Source organism: Manduca sexta, chromosome 23, assembly GCF_014839805.1.
Source record: "Manduca sexta isolate Smith_Timp_Sample1 chromosome 23, JHU_Msex_v1.0, whole genome shotgun sequence".
Classification (NCBI taxonomy): Eukaryota; Metazoa; Arthropoda; class Insecta; order Lepidoptera; family Sphingidae; genus Manduca; species Manduca sexta.
Genome location: NC_051137.1, coordinates 2533715 through 2551159, shown reverse-complemented (window position 1 = coordinate 2551159; position 17445 = coordinate 2533715). Strand labels below are relative to the sequence as shown.

Genomic DNA, 17445 nt, shown 5'->3' with positions numbered 1-17445 from the left:
TTTATCCAAGTGCAGCGGTTCTTTTTAAAGTATCATTTTTCATTAAACTCATTCCACATGTTATTTATCGTTTCCACTTTACAAGTTACGTAATAAATTTATAATTGAGTCGTTCCAAAATTAAAAATTAAAATTATATAAATTAAATTTCGAACAAAAGTGACGTTTAACGCGTAAATTATTCGAAAACTTATAATAGCATTCGATTTTTGAAACGATTTCGGCGAAATTAATTGTAGTTGAAAACGAACGCTGTATTAATTATAATAATTGAACGTTATCCATTTCACTAGATTACGCTGGATCTAATTATTACGGGCATGACGTCACACCGAGCGGTTTAATATTGTGCCCGCCTTAAGATATTGCGTGGAATTTATGGATTTTGAATATTCGAGGCAGTGGCGGTTAGTAACTATGTGTGTGTAAGGTTGGAGAGGTTTTCGTACTAAATATATCTGTCGCCGACAGTTGTAAGTGAACTTGACAAATAAAAACGATATCAAAGAATCTATATAAATACATTTTTATAACACAGGTTATTCTTATTATTGTGTCACCAACACAAATATAAGCGCTCGTTTCCCTTTAAGGTTCAATATAAGTGGTTTTACGTCTCTATAACGATAGCCCGGGCTCGGTGAGTATCCGGATATGACGGTTAATTCTAATAAGCGGGTATGAAATTAGATATCGAACAATCTGGGTCACGGTTGAATTTGGGCTATTAATGAATCCAATGAAAATATATTCTTCGATAATGATATTCCGATATTATTTCCGCTCTGTTATTTTAGCTCCGTGGTCTTTATTTTTTACGTTTAATTTTTTAATGCCATTCGCGTTTATACAATGTTCATTCTTTTTAAAAATGACGGTTAAACGTTCCATTTTCAAATTAAATTCGTCTCAGTAATTAAAAATATTAATTTAATAATTTTAAATTTGGAACAAAAGAATAAAGGAAAGTAACAACAAGTCTGTTTAGCAACTAATAACGGAAACTTACCGTTGCTACTCTCAAACTGGAACTACAGGGTGTGTGCGATTTTCTTTCCTGTGAACAAAAGAAAAAACATTTCAATACTTTTATATCTTATTTGATTAAGAAATTCTTGAGTTCGTTTATTTGACAACCTGCAATTAAATCAAATATTGTTTAGGCGATGGTGCTGTAAGGTTATTTTTACTTCTTAATTTTATGACTAATACTTATATTAAAAACAATTTAACGATACTTCGAAGAAACCTATTTAGTGTTTGCGGAGACTAATGCCCAGCAGTGGGACAATATAATACCCAAGTTAAACCATGCATCGTTACCTTATCAATTCCAACATTACGCATGATTGCTCTAAAAGACAAACGGTATTTTTTTATAAATATCTCGTCAAACACAGAGTAATACAATACAGAGACGTCGTGCGCGTGACGTATATCGGGGGCGTAGGGCGCTTTGACGGGTATCGCTCGCAGTACTAGTTCACTGCTTACGCACGCCCTTTCGAGCTCACTTCACGCGTGATTTACCATCGGCTCTTGAGTTGGGGGAATTTCGTTCCTTTTGTGCCGACTTCCTTATTTTTGTTTTGATTGGAATAAAATTATATTATGTACTGTTTTTACAAGGGATAAAAATTACGGGTAATTTTATTATGAGTTAGTATGAGATTTTACCTGTACTTGTTCGGTGAAAACAGCAATTCGTTTCAACGCAAATTAGTTGTTAAGATTATATCACGACAGTTGATATTATTTATTTATATAGTAATGTTTTAAAAAATGAATAATTCAACTACGTAGTGAAAATTGCAATCATTTTAGGCCATGTCCACAGTTAATTTATGTACAAACAAATCGACAGGAGACCACATATTTATTCCAGAAACCGACACCAAAACCACGGCAAATTATAACCAAAACCCGCCCATAATGTGACGCAAGACAGCAAATCCCAGGCGGAGTAAGCCGATCACGTCAATAAACTCCACAAAACTAATCAACAGCATAACTTACAGTGGTATTCGTGGCACATGTGTACAGCGCAATTTGCAGTAAATAAGGATATCGGTCAGCGCGATTATCCCGGTCCCCAACACCGCCCGCGTTGTGCGAGACCGCGTGTAACGAGTACTAGTCACGAAAAAATTATAGTACTCTATGGAATTTAGTTTTAGCAGGTCTTACATATCACAAATAATTTATTTTCATTTGAAATAAAACCCGCCAAAACGGTCCATTTAAGTATGTCGCGTTCCGGGATCAGCCTGTGTATCCGGTTTCAACAGGCCGGCATAAATGTGTCGACTGTTAAGGGGTAATCATCTCTCGTCAGTCCACATTCTATTGCACCCTAATCCACATACCATCAGGTGCAGTGGGGTCACTTTGTAAACACAAAAGACCAAGAATATAATTTCTATTATTTTTGGTCTGTTTTCGAATAAAAACAAAATATTATTGAGTCGTAACATACAAATTTAATTTAACATAACAAGATAGAAGACTGAAAATGTTAATATAATTAACGTACATTTATTCCTATTCGCCCCTTACCGAAATATTAAATTTCGAATGTCATCGAAAAATAAAAATGAGTACAATCGCCGTCACAATACAATTAGAAAGTCCAATTGTTTGCACCGCTGTGCATTTTACACGAACACCGGGATTATACGGCTCGCTCTGAGTGGAAGGCGTTTGACGTCTACCATCCCCCACAAAGGAGGGCCGAGATGGTTTCTAATTACGACACAGAGCGTTATGCAAATCGGGTCTCTTTGTCTGTAATAAACATGCGCGGTACTTGTGGTGGAGAGCCAAATTGGACGGAGTGCCCGGCAGCGGCTGCTTCGCTTTGGTCCGAAACGTTTTTTGGTACGAATTCGATATGCGGGTAATTGGTACTTCGGGTGTTGTGGTAGAGGTATACGAGGAATTGTTGCGAGATACTGTGAAGTGTCAGGGAATTCCAGTTAATGTACTAAATATATTTGTGTAATAATAAAAAAAAATCGCATCGAATTGATAACCTCCTCCTTTTTTTTAAGTCGGTTAAAAAAGCAAAGACTGTGAAAAATTACTCGTAAAATGCCTTTAATAAAAATCACCGAATGTAGGGTAAAAACACCTTTTACCGTCACCTTTAATTCTCAGGGTAGCGGTCGAAAAAATCCATTTTATTGGCCGGCTATTGTTATAAATCGACGTCGCACGTCAAACCCGTGACTACACCAAGTTTAGTTGCGAAAATATTCATTTTTCACACGGCACAGCCATATTTCCGTTTGTAAAAGCGATGCGTTTTGCTCGTGTCGGCACAAAGGTCGCTTGTCGGTGACATGGTGTCGAAAATGGATACTTATGAGTGCCGGCGGGGAGTAGCGTTGTAGTATCGATATAGGAATTTATCGATACAATGTCGATACTTACGGAATCTATTTAGTATAGGTATTAGATTAACATAGAACGAATATTTCTAATGGTATCAATTATGCAATATACACAAAATACTCTTGCACATTTCTGTTGTGTAGCGTGTAAGTTTTTAGATAATCGAAAATATATTAATAATAAACCGCCTTGGCATTTTTAGTTTTTGAGCAATGCCTATTTTGGGATCATTTTCATCGGTTATGATTTGCTTTTAGTTTTAGAGATTAACCTAACAGATTTAAATGCTATGTAAGCCTTTGCATGGGTATAATAACAAATATAAGCTACATTACAACTATATTAAAAAATATAAAGGACAAGAAAACTTCCTAAACAACATTATGATTACTAGATATTAAAAAAAAAAACCATACAATTGACGTCTGCATAGATATTTCGCTCTCAATAATCGCCATATTGAGTAAATCGAATTTCCATATCGATACATTTATCGATAGATTCGCCGCACCAGTTGAGTGAATTTCGGGGCGTTTTAGGCGCCGCGTTTGCCCGGCAAGTCGTTACCGCGCGAGCAAAAAGTATTCGCCGCCCTTTGTAATGCATGTCGCTTTCATCTGAATGCTGCATTAACGTCAATTCACAGTTTGAGTGTAGTTTTTGATAGTTCGTGCTAATAGACGGCTTACTCTAGATATTGGAGGCTTAGACTTGGAAAGTCTTTTTTAAGGAATAATGAAGAGATTCCCTTGACTCTATGGAGAAACTAGTTTTAGCCAGTCATGATAGTGACCGAACAAATTCAAATATCGAATCATCGATACACGATAAATATAATTGCATTTTTTTTGTGAGATAAAGTAAATTCTTATTTTAAAAATAAGAACTAAAAAATGTATAGATAATTTGTAATTTTTAATTCGTTGAAATAAAGCTATATTATAGTTTGCTTGTTTACTTTTATTTCTATTTCTAATATTCGCGCAGGCAAGAAATTATTATTTTCAATTCGTACAGTTACTTATGTCGGTGACTGTACTGCTGAACTGTAATAATAAAATACGTAAATGAATTTTACTTTTACACGGCTGCTAAGCGATATTGATATTTATTAAATTTGCCGAGAGTTCAGAATTTCAGAGGTAGAAGAATTTAAACTATTTGATTTGAAAAATACGGGAGCTCAAACAGCTAACGCACTAACTCAATGTATGTATTATGTAATATGATAATTAGAATCGGATCTCTCACTCTAACATAAAACAAGCCAATCAAATCACAACTTACATTTAGTTCCAAACATCGAACCGGTCAAAAGCCCGAATCTTAAGCCCGGGCTCAAATCTAATTAGTAATAAAGACTGATACGTATCACTGCAGTTAATTTGACTAAATCACTATCGGTTAACTTTCCAAACTTGTTAGTGAGTGTTGTTCAAATACAAGTTTGAACCTTTGCTGATCAAAGGGAAGATTTCGGCTCTGGTAATTGATAGTGTCCTTTAGGAACTAAAGGAGGTCGAAACTTAGATTTGTAGGTCCTTTTTGTCTTGTGTTTAGGGGTCGTTTTTCTTTGTTCGTAGCATATCTGTAAATTATTTGTTATTATTAAAAACTGTATGTGTTGTCACGCGTCATACACATCTATGTGTTTTTAAATCTTTATTAAAGAAGCTTGATGTTTAGCCTAATAAGGGATCATTGAAGTGTTATAGAAGCATAATTTTAGTACTTTTTAACCCCACCGTCAGCAAAAGTAAGCAAAGGTCTTACCCCTGTCTCCCTTACTTAGGTACTTTAAAAAATGTATTTAAATTTCTTTATTATTTATTTACTCCCGCGTCATAATAATAATATAATAATATCAGCCCTGTATTATATACTTGCCCACTGCTGAGCACGGGCCTCCTCTACTACTGAGAGGGATTAGGCGTCATCCGTCATAGAAAATAAGCTAATCATAGATCTCCCAGCCATCCCCGTCCCCACTCTGGAATACTTGCACGGCCCTAATGAAATGATAATTGAATGAACTATATTTTTAAGCAAATATATTTGAAGAAAAATGCCAAAACCACTATACGTAGTCTAATATTATTAAAGCGAATAAGTGTAAAATGCGTGGATGTTAAGATGTTTGTTAGCAGTAAATGCAGTAATTGCTGAACGTTTTTGGATGAAATTTGGCATACTGATAGTCCTGGATTACCACATAGGTCACTTTTTATCTCAGTAATTTGTTCCCATAGGAAATAATAAAAAATACTGGCTCAGTAATTTGTTCCCATAGGAAATAATAAAAAAGTTTTTTTTTAATAGATAACGTCGGCGAATCGCTAGTGTTTTAAGAATTTTGTAAAAAAGGCTTTACACGCAAGCGAAGACGCGAGCAATCACGCATTTATCCCCGAAGGGGTATGCAAAGTCGCAACTAAGGCATCCACTTTTCACCAAGTGTGTTCCGTCCTATGATGTGATAGGGGGTAAGCTTATCGCCATATTGGGCACAAATTTCTGACTCCGGGCTGATATTGGGCAGACAAACCCAAATATCACTGCCCGACCCGGGATTCGAACCCGTCCTGGGACCGTCGTCTCAGAGCGCTGCCGTGCATGCAGTACAACTACGCCACCGAGCCAGTATTTTTTAAACTGGAAAGGCTTTTCACCCAAGCGAAGACGCGAGCAACGACTAGTATCCAAATAAACACGTCCTAAAACCAACAATATACAAACAAGTCAAAAGCAATAACACGTTACAAACACGATAATAATTTGGTATATTTAGTTGCAGCGCTTGTCCTGCGTACTAATGGTCCGTTTTAATACCGTAAATATGTCATTGGGAACAACATGTAATGACAATTAGCTGGTATTGTACCCTGTGATGGCAAACAAATTGAAAGTTCTGGCTCGGTGCGAAGCATGAGTGGTCAGATGCGATGTTAGCTACATTTTATGGGCCAAATAAGTTGTTCCTGATATTAAATGAATGTCAATCGTGGTTATAATGTCAGATATATTGTTTTTTTTGGAAAAATATTTTTATACGTGTATGGCACTGTTGGTAAGTGATAAGTTCTAGTGATCTTATAGTTGAATATAGGAAATTGCAAAAAAATCGTCTTATCCACAATGTTACGTTCCGCTGCTCTGGCCGATGACATCGGGCGGTTCCGGAAATATTCGGCTGCGCAGGCAGACTGGCAGAGAAGCTCTCACTCCGCAACTATTCTATTATTCTTTGTTGTTGCATGTAGTTAAAAATGTACTAAAATTCTATACTGTAATTATTTGCGTATAAAAAGAACGTTTCACAATGTATTTTGAATTCAATCACCATCGCATTAAATTATAATTTCATTTAAATTATTTAACAAACCCGCGCCCGCTCAAACCTCGAACCATTTGCTACATTATGCACGAAATATTGACTTTAAAATATGTGTCAGTGGGATGAATTTTGTCGGCAGTTGTTTGCTTTCCCGTCCGCTCGTTATGTGTTTATTGAAATCTTTTCGAACATGCGGAAATATTTATTGTAATTACGTAAATACTGTTATTATCGTTGTTTGTTTATGTCACTTGTGTGGATTTATATGTCTATGGCGGTTTGTTTGTCATGGAATATGTTTGTGATATAATAAGCGACGGTTGTCTCTACTGTATTAGAATGTTTCAAAATGAATATACGCAACGAAATAGTTTTTAATGAATTTTATTACGATTTTTTCGGTCTCACCTGTTATTCATTAGTTTTAATCCATTCATTATACATACTATTTGATAGGACGTATTAAAACAAATAAAAAAAGGCGGATAAACAGAAAAAATCCTAACAATATTTCGTATAAAATTTGGTTACGTACATTTATTTTGAAAATACTCGTATAGTATATGCGGGCTTTGTCGAATTCATAATATTCTTCCTGAGATGAGATAGATAAATATAGTAATATCGGCGACAGATTTCCGCGGCATCTTGTGTTTTCAGTTTATATTACTTTAACGTTAAAACAAAATTCACACTACAGTGAGATAAAAGCATAAAAATAAGATCCTATCTTCAACATAATTGTACTGTCGTTTCCAAATTTTATATCTGAAACCTACATTCTAAATTCTTATTACACCACTCAACCCGATATATTTCGAAAAGAAAGAAGCTGCTGCTTAATGTCACAAATAGACAAAATGCTCCCAAATTTTAATACGATACAATCTTGCCTATTATTGGAATCTATATTTTCAAACGCCTTACATACTAAGTTTGTATACAAAAATGCACCATACTTGTGGCACAAAGGTTTGCATTGATTGTGAAGAGGTGCGGGTACGAACCAGACTTGAAACCTGTTACAACCCCTAGGAGCTTCCCCTTAACGCGAGGGTTGAAAAATGTCTTAACGACGGCACGAAATGTTTGGGGTTTTGACAAGGGATGAATTGTTCGTTTAATTTGGGGTTGGTATGTGGTCACCGTGGGATCTTAATTGGTTTTGGTTCGGATTATATAATTTTTATGTCTTAGGGTTAAGGATTTGACGATTTTTCATCATAAACCAGCTTTAGTTCGCGGTTCCGCTTATGTAAAATTTTATACAACTTGAACACACTTTACTCCCTTACTTATAGTAGTTTATTTGCACATGACGGCACTATTGCACTGAGAACAAACATGAAAATCCTATGGACCGCTACACTCTTATGCATATACTTACTGGCTGCATTTTGAAATATCGATTTAAAACTTAGTTATAATCAACTTAAAAAAATAATTATATAAAAATAAAATGTCGATTTTTTATTTTGGCGCGAATGTTATACATGTGAACATTTATTTTAATTATTTGACTCAGTTAAAACGGTTTGCGTCAATTATTTACTTCCAAATATAAAAATGAATGATGACGACCTGCAGTCTTCGAAACGTCATGAGAATATAAAATATAAACATCGCAACAAATGCAAAAACTAGTTTTATTTCGAAAAATAAAATAAATTGATCTACAATTAATTCAATTTGACCATTGTTTATGTTTACCCTTTAATTCCCTACTTATATAAGACGCTACGTATATCGTGCATAGACAACATTCAAATTATTTGGTCAATGACGCATGTATATTCATAGAGTTTGGCGAATTGCGGCCTGATTACCATAAGGTCATCACTCTGACTACCTGTTCTCCGTTAAAAGTATTACCCAGTTGAAACAATCCGCATGGTAAAGGTTATTAAATCATAAAGGATCAATTTCTTAATTAAAAAAATAGCAGCACTTCGACATGCATTTCTGTAAACACCGAATAAGTGTCAAAATCAAGAAGAACTATGAAGGCCGCTTATTAAAGCATTTAATTAAGTACGTATGCAGTTTAGGAGACTCCGCGATTTAACAGTATCCAGTAGATGTAAAATTATACACAATTATGGCGGCCTGTTGGATATACACTGGCTAATTCCGGAATGGGACACACTTATGTAGGCCACTATGGTACGTTTTAACAAGTTGTGTACGGTGGTTGGCATCCAGGCGGATATAAAGTATATCCTACCACAGGCAAGTACTAAATGACTACTATCCACAATAACTATTATGTTAATTGGGTGATAACATTTACTTGTGCAATCGCCCAAAAAAAGGTTGAATAAATTTCCAATTTTAAACTGTTTTCAATCATTTATGTTATTATCAATAATTTTTTGTTTACTAATATACATTTCAAAGGGTTTACTTTATTTTAGATACGTAAAAAAATTATATGTCGATTAAATTAATGGGTAGCAGTGGTTTACATTGTGAAATAATTTAGTATTTACATGTAACTCAGTTTATGAAAATGTCCCCTAAACTATTGTCTTTTAAAAACAATATTTTATGGTTGTTTAAAATCTAGTTAGCATTAGTAACTTTAATTCTTATTTCTTCTTCAAACTAAAGCCGGAAGTTCCAATAATTCTATTTACAAAAACAATCCATACCCGTCTTGCGAGCAGTTATTTAATCTGCAATATCTATGCGAGCCGGGTAAACAATGCCGTCCGAAACAAATGGCCTGCTTGATAAATCGTTCGTTCGGTCGTTCGTTCAATGAGTTCGTTCATTCCGTTCTTTTGTCCGATTGATTGCAGATATTCGGCTGATTCTGAACAGATACAAAATTGCGTTTTCTGATTGGTGAATGATATTGTTTGGGGGAATTCGGATGTGTCGTATTTGTCTTGGGTGTATATTGGCTCTCCAACCTGGACGTCCATTAGATTTGTTTGGTATTATTTATAGCACAGCTGGTTATTGTGGTTTATCGACTGGTAGTGACTGCGATGTTTCAACGTATTATTTTTTAATACCGAAGTTCAATATAGGAACATTGTAGCCAGTGTAACTATTAGACATAATAAGACTTTAATCTCATATCTCAGAATGGCAAGCGCAGTGGAATACCAAACAATACTTTGTTATTCAAGGTGTTGGATGTTGTTTCTACTGTTTATGGACGGTCGTATCGTTTGTCATCAGGCGAACGGCAAGCTCGTCTCTTCATTCAAAGCAATAAAAAATAGTAATAATAATATCGAGTTAATGAAAGATAATGAAGCTACGATCTCTCTATCACAATGAATAGAGTATTTAGAAAAATATGCTCTTTTTATAGCAAATGTCGGCGAAATTCAGTAGCTCGTTTGATGGTAAATGATTACCTATAATAAAGTTCTATCTGTATGTTTTAATACTCATCAATTATTCAGTCAGTCTGGCTTACCACTTAATCCACCAAGATGGTTACAAACATAAACTCACTGTACACTAGAAGGGATAGACAGAAGTATAATCAGTAGACATTCTCTTATTTACCGACCCGATATGGAGTAGGAAGTTAATAGCTTCAACGAACATAAATGTCAATTCCGATAGCTTACGTGTGTTTTTAAATCGGTACAATATTTTACCTAATCCTAGGAATACAATATTCACTATTTTAAAAGAAACACAACTGTCATTAGACGAGCCAAGTCAACAAGATTTTTCACATTTCAAAAAAACAATCACGTCAATCATTCGAATTTTATTTAAATATAGATAGACTAAATCTTTTTCCTTTTGTATTATATAATATTATATAATAATCTGAAATAAAATTTTCTGCTACAGTTTTTTTAATGAGCGATTTTATTATAGAAGGCCTTTTGCACCCACAATACGTCACAGTTTCGAACATCGTCTACATTTACTCAACGTCTAGAATTTATCATTCGGTTCGATTGCAAGGCGTAGGTCTTCAATCATGCAGGGTTTAGGATTAAGTCCTCTCGTACGTGAATATGCATGAATATAGACTAGATTGAAATGCTTAGTCTAAATGAGCGCTGAGATATTAATACGAATTTTGTCTTGCGTGAATCGACTTCATTTCGGTTATATTATCAGATTTGTATTATATACTCTCACTGCTGGACATGGTGTTCGTTATTAATGAGGGATTAGGCCGTAGTCCACCACGCTGGTCTAGTGCGGATTGGTAGACTTCAATACCCTTAAAATTCTTATAGAGAACTTCTCAGATAAGCAGGTTTGCTCATGTTTTCCTTCACCATTAAAGCAAGTAATATTTCACAAAGAATACATAACGTTAGAAAAGTCAGAGGTGCGTGCCTTGGGTATTGAACTTGCATTCCTTTGTCTCGACAGTGCGTTCCACTCCCAACTAGGCTATCACTGCTTTAAATTTTACAAATATATTTTTATACTTGGAAGAGTTGTTTTATTAACAGCGTTTAGAAGCAGGCAGGTATTCTGGTTAAAAATTCAATATTCAATTATAATTACGAGCTTTAGCATCATGGATAGTAAAATATCTGCTGTATTAAATAAAAAGCAATGGAACACAAAGGCAAAACTGTCAAGATTATTTTTTGTTAGACCGTGGTGCAACTTGGTGCCGGCTTTAATTGAAATCAGCAACATCAAGACCACTGCTGAAAATGAGCTTTCACTAAAGATATCCAGTTGTTAAAATTAAATTAAGTGGGTGCGCCAGTTGCGCCTCTGCCTACCCCTTCGAGGATTAAAGGTGTGAGAGTGTGTTTAATTAATTAGTAAGCCGGCGTAATACAAAATTGTTGACAGCATGAGGTCATTTGGGTGACATCTGGGTCGGAAAGCCGGGTTTTTTATTTTTTATTGCTTTTAATGACGAGACGAGCTTGCCGTTTGCCTGATGGTAGGCGATAAACAGTATCGCCCATAAACAGTAGAAACACCATCCAACACCTTGAATTACAAAGTATTGTTTGGTATTCCACTGTGCTAGCCATCCTAAGACATGAGATGATATGTCTTATTACGTCCAGTCGTTACACTGCTTACAATGTCCCTCAAACCGGAACACAACAGTGACTACACACTGCTGCTTGGCGGCAGAAATATACATTGCGGTGGTACCTGTCCAGGCGGGCTCTCATGTATCTGACATAACCAGTCTTCCGCTTCCCAGGTTCAAGAAAGCCATCCATAATATGAATTTTTCCTGCGGAAGAAAATCCTCATGGCTTTAATATTTAAAAACCACTTATATTGCTCTGTTTTGTTATTCTTTCAGTTGTCTTAAAAATGAACTCTTCATCAGCTGAAACACGTACTGAATTATGTAATAATGTAATGTATGAACGCTTAATGAGCGTTTCAAATTGTGTATTAAAGTGTGCGTCTAATATGTGGTTATGGTTAATGAAAATTATGTATGGAGGTTTCAGCCTGAATTCTCTATGACCTATATTAATAAAGAGGTATTTGTAACTAAATACCTAAATTAATATTAAACGGAAGCAATATGCCTGACTGCCTCGATGGCGTAGTTGTACTGCATGCGCAGTATGGCAGCGCTCTGAGGTCCTGGGTTCGAATCCTGGGTCGGGCAAAGTGATATTTGGGTTTTTCTGCTCAGTATCAGCCCGGAGTCTGGAATTTGTGCCCGATATGGTGATAGGCTCCCCCCTATCACATTATGGGACGGAACACACTTGGCGAAAAGTGGGTGCCTTGGTTGCACCTCTGGATACCCCTTCGGGGATCAATGCGTATGATGTTGTGTGTGGAAGCAATATGAAAATTATGTGATTTTTTTACTGTAGGTGTGATCAACTTATCGGTTTTGGCTGAAATTCCACACATGTGACTTAATAGATTAACACATAGGCCACGTTTTATCCCTGTAATTGGCTCCTATATGAAATAATTATATGTATGACGCTTACGTTGTACAAATTTTTAGGGTCTTTTGTTGCGAGAAGGCTTCTTACGCCGGCAAATTGCGTGCAACAGCTAATACAAAAAATAAATAAATGTAATAAGTCTTAGGTATATATAGGTTTTTGGAATATACTCAACCAATGCGTGACGTTACGCGAGATTTATGATATGAATGCTTCGATTAAGCTGAGACCAAAACTAATCAGTCCCAATGGTCAAATGATTACTAGTACAAAGTAAACTCGTGAACTTACCAGAAATAAACTAGAGAATCTAAGAATTTTTATAAATCTTGTTCTTCTTTAGCCTTTTCAACACTCGGTGACTTCTTTAACATCTTCCATTTATTGCGGCATTGAGCTCTTTTTATCAAGTTTTTCACTAATATGATTTTTTTTCACTAATATAAAGCTACATTACTCCTTTTATTTATTTGTTTATTAAATACAAAATGGGTTACAATCATGTATTATGACATGAAAAATAATTCCTGGACTATAATTATAATCCAAAACATGTGCTCTAGAAAGTAAAAGTTTGATCAACCACTTGTAAAACGCCTTGTATTTCTAACACAATAAAATCTAAAGTTATTTTTCCATTAAAAAATATAAACGCTAACATTCAGCTCCATAGTAAAGCGCTACGTAGAGACGATCCATCTCCTCCACTCGTATTTCTCCAGCGCCGCACACTGCAGCAGATTTACGTCACTCGGAGCGAATTCATTCGCTCTACATGTCAGTCCGCGTAATGACATGTAAATAAAAACCATAAATATAGAGATTACATTATTAAAACTGTTTCAGCAAAGCACTACTGAGTTTCTGTAAGGGCGATCCATCTCTACATCGTATTTTACCGGCATTGTAGTGCGGTGCTGTTCTTACTAGCAGATTTATGTTTCGTGCGAATTCATTCGCTCTACTACACTCTCCATGACGGTTTATGTAATAAGTATTAAAGACACTGCATAGAATTCATTTTAATACAAAAATTAAACCCAATTGTTATTTTCCGTACTTCGAGTTAATTTTTATGACGCTCTGCAAAGCAAGTTGTATAAGATAAATAACTCATGTGTTTATTTTTTAACATAATTTTTAATTCTGTGCATACTTTTTATATATATCACTGGGTATGTAAACTCGCGATTTGTGTGGCTGTAAGGATGTAAGGCTGTAAGGATTCTGGTGTGGTGTACTCGCGGGCTCTATATGGCAAGTATATAGACAGTAGTATATAGAGTCGATCCGACTACATCGGTATTTTAACATTATTGGAGTGTGCAAACTCGTAGAACTGTGTGAAACTATTCAGACTACATGTCAGTTTTTATAATAAAGCATAAATAAAAATTGTCATCATTCTCTTACATTCCCTTCCAATTCTTGTGTGGTGTACACGCGGGCTCTACATGGCATGTATATAGAGAGGTATATAGAGTCGATCCGTCTACGTCGGTATTTCAGCAGTAACGGCGTGTGTAAACTCGCGATTTATGTAGCTGTGTGGACGTTTTCGGAGACTCTACATGTCGATTTCACGTTAATGTGCGTCGATTAACGTCTGTTAACCAAGTTTTATTACTCTTTCGACTTTACGGCGAAATGGTTTCGCCAAGTTTTAATGAAAATTGGAAATTCCTGTAGTTTATTAAAACTTTCGAGCAGGAAACTATATTCGCAGCTAATGAATTGTTATAATTTTAAGGCGAAATTTACGTGTGAATTCGTTGAATATGTTACCTTCGTATCTTGGATAGGTTAATGAGTTTATGTATTCTAGTATATGAAAGGCGGTGACTATATTTTCGTATCGGGCTCGTGTGTTAGAGCAAATCAATGGTTTTTCGAATTCAATAAAAAATACATATGATATTCGACCAGGGAATCGGACTAAAACATTCATAATCTAAGTACCGAACCTATAAACCAAAGAAGTTCAACAATAATGAAACAATTTTATATTTATTTGTGTATTGCTCGCGGTTTCGCCTACTTGAGATACCATTTCCGTCATTAACATCCCAAACTCTTCTGCGGATAAAGAATGGTCTATCTACATACTGACTAGGCCCATTTAGCAGTTCCAACATTCACTAATTCGCATTTACATTAGACCGTAAGACCAAGTCGACCCTGTAACTAGTCTGAGAGCGTAAGAAGCGTAAATGGTATTCCGGGGCACACACGGTTATTTCATTAACCCGCGCCGGCGGCTTGTCCGCGCCATTAATCAATCTCGCGGTAATTACTCTGTTGCCTCGAGACGCTTCGCCAACCTGCCAAGGAACTTCACCGCTTTGAGTATGAGAAAGTTTTGTAGGGTTACAATTAGAGTATAAGACATACTTAAGAACTATGTATTAATAGATCTTAGTTTCGCTCTTAAGTGCGGTATTTGCTGTTTGGACTGTCACGTTAAAGTTAGCATTTTAAGATTGTCGCTTTATAATAAACGTGTCAAGAACTTAACTTGAAAGCCTGATGCTGGTCCGACATAAAATATTATTTTTGACAGCTGAATTTCATTGATTAATCAGCGCCGACTCAACTGATAACAGGCGCTTAAATAACTACTCAAGTTACGTATATTATATAATTCAGTATTTAAAATGTTTAGTTAAGATTCAGAGCTGAATTTCATTGATTAATGACAGCCAATTCAGTTGACAACAGGCGCTTAAATAACTACTCAAGATTTGTTTATGTATTTCAGTATTTAAATTTTTACCTAAGATTCTACTCAAACATGAAATATTATTGAGCCCTATGAATGCCGAGGACGAGGTAGTTCAGTATTCAGTACCTTCAAGTTCTATGATTCTTACCATCAGGCGAATGAGTTGTTGAGCTCATAGCTGTAAAGTTATAGAAAAACTATTTAAAACAAAATAGTCGATAACTATTAAACAAGGTCTAATGTAGAGTTAGGAACTTATGTATAACACAAATACAAATTAATAAATGAAACTAATAAAGCCGACGAGGATCATAAAATAACTGCTGCGTGGCCTACGGATATCAACCGTCTAATTTATTGCTAGGGGTTAAACAGGGGCGATGAGACTTCTGTTCCGATATAGATTAGAAGACTCAAATTAATTTTTCCACTCGATTTATATTAAAAATGAAACCTGTATTAAAGTGAATTAAAGATAAATTAATCTGAAACTACAAGATTCAAAAGATTTGCTCACAAATAAAATGCTCCACAATACCTGAATGATATAGACTATATTTAAATAAAATTTTTGTCCAAAGAAAAATCTTTATATCTATACAAGCTACGATGAAAGCTATTATAAAGATATTCATAATTATCTTATTTAACATCTTATAAAGTGATCAATTTCACTTTAAAAGCCTCATAGTTTTTATTTGGATTGTTAGGAATTGAAAACGCTACACAAAATGGCAAATAGTTTATTATCATTTTCATCATGTCCATCAGAATCTAAAAATAATACGTAATGAGTTTAATTTTGTGAATTATGCAAACATCAAAAGACTTACACCATCCACCAAGCTTTATTCAAATGAATACAACTTGTTAATCGAAATTAGATTTAATAACAAAAAATCCTCGTTAATTTTCAACAATTTGCAAAACATTTTGACGTAACATAATATTTTAAATAGGACTTAATAATACCAGAATAAAATATGACACCGATTGTTTTTAAATAAAGCAAAATGGATTACTATAAAAACTCGACTTGGAGTCGTAAACCGCACGCTGTGAAATATCTTACGTCGTGCCGTTAAACTCGCTCGTGAATGAGAATGAGATAGTAAAAATGTTCTAACGTTTCAATAGTTACTACGGTCTACAGTCGCAGAACTTACTTTATTATTGTAATTAAAACTGGTTATGAGATAATATCTAGATTTTATGTACATGCGAAATTGCTTTGGTGAATTATTGCGTAAGTTTTTAATAATGTTATGAGTTAGTGTTAATTAAACTTAAGTTATTGACTTTCATTTCAGCCGTTTTCTTTACCTCGAGTTTGAAAACTGAAAATCGACGGTTATTTTATGTGTACTTCTTGTTTTATTTTTACATACTTACGCCATAAAACATTTAGATACTTGGAAATTATTCTCCCACTACCATAGAGGACAGTCTGTAATTAAAACAGCACTGCAGCAATTACTGAATTGTTAAAAAACTATGTAAGACGTATGTTTTGGTGGCTGTTCAAATAAATAAATAAATTATTATTATCAAATCACATTTCACAACTCGCACCAAACTCACTTCAATCCCAATTTCCGTAGTAAGGGCCAGGGCAAAGTTTACGACGACCCTTAGATGACGATCCGCGATCGTCACGCGATACTGTCAGGGGACTGAAGGGTTAGTTTAATGAGGGCTCCGGCTGTGGGGAGACTGAAGACGCCACTTAGGGTCCGCATTGCGAGGGTCTGGTCAGACGAAGGACATTGTGTCACGCACTTTCGCTTCAAAGATGAGGTTTTGTGGTTTATTTTAAAGGGTGTGGCGAAGGCTATGAGCATTTGTTGCATTGAGTTTGAAGGGATTTCAGTATAGTATACATTAGAGTATTTTATATATTTTTAATAAGTAGTTGTTTAAACGGGCTTTTAGTTCGAAAATTAACCTTTAATTCTTTAAACCATATATTTCCGTTATCTCTCACTGGGGGACAATGTAAGGATTTTACTTCCAACATCCCCCACTAGGGAGTATCGGGAAAGGCAAGTTGCTTTTTCTCCCAGTGCTTTTCACTGGAAGACTTCTTTCAGGAGATAAATATAAGCTACGGGCGT

General features: G+C 35.2%; 1 protein-coding gene across 2 annotated transcripts in view; it reads right to left on the bottom strand.

The window, feature by feature from the left end:
• LOC119188471 (leucine-rich repeat-containing G-protein coupled receptor 5A-like) overlaps window positions 1–17445 on the bottom strand; it is a 279213-nt gene that overhangs the window by 67927 nt on the left and 193841 nt on the right. For both annotated transcript variants that reach the window (XM_037442083.1, XM_037442084.1), the window contains exon 5: window positions 1010–1057. In XM_037442083.1, coding sequence (XP_037297980.1) covers window positions 1010–1057 — 48 coding nt within the window. The remainder of the gene's footprint in view (window positions 1–1009; window positions 1058–17445) is intronic.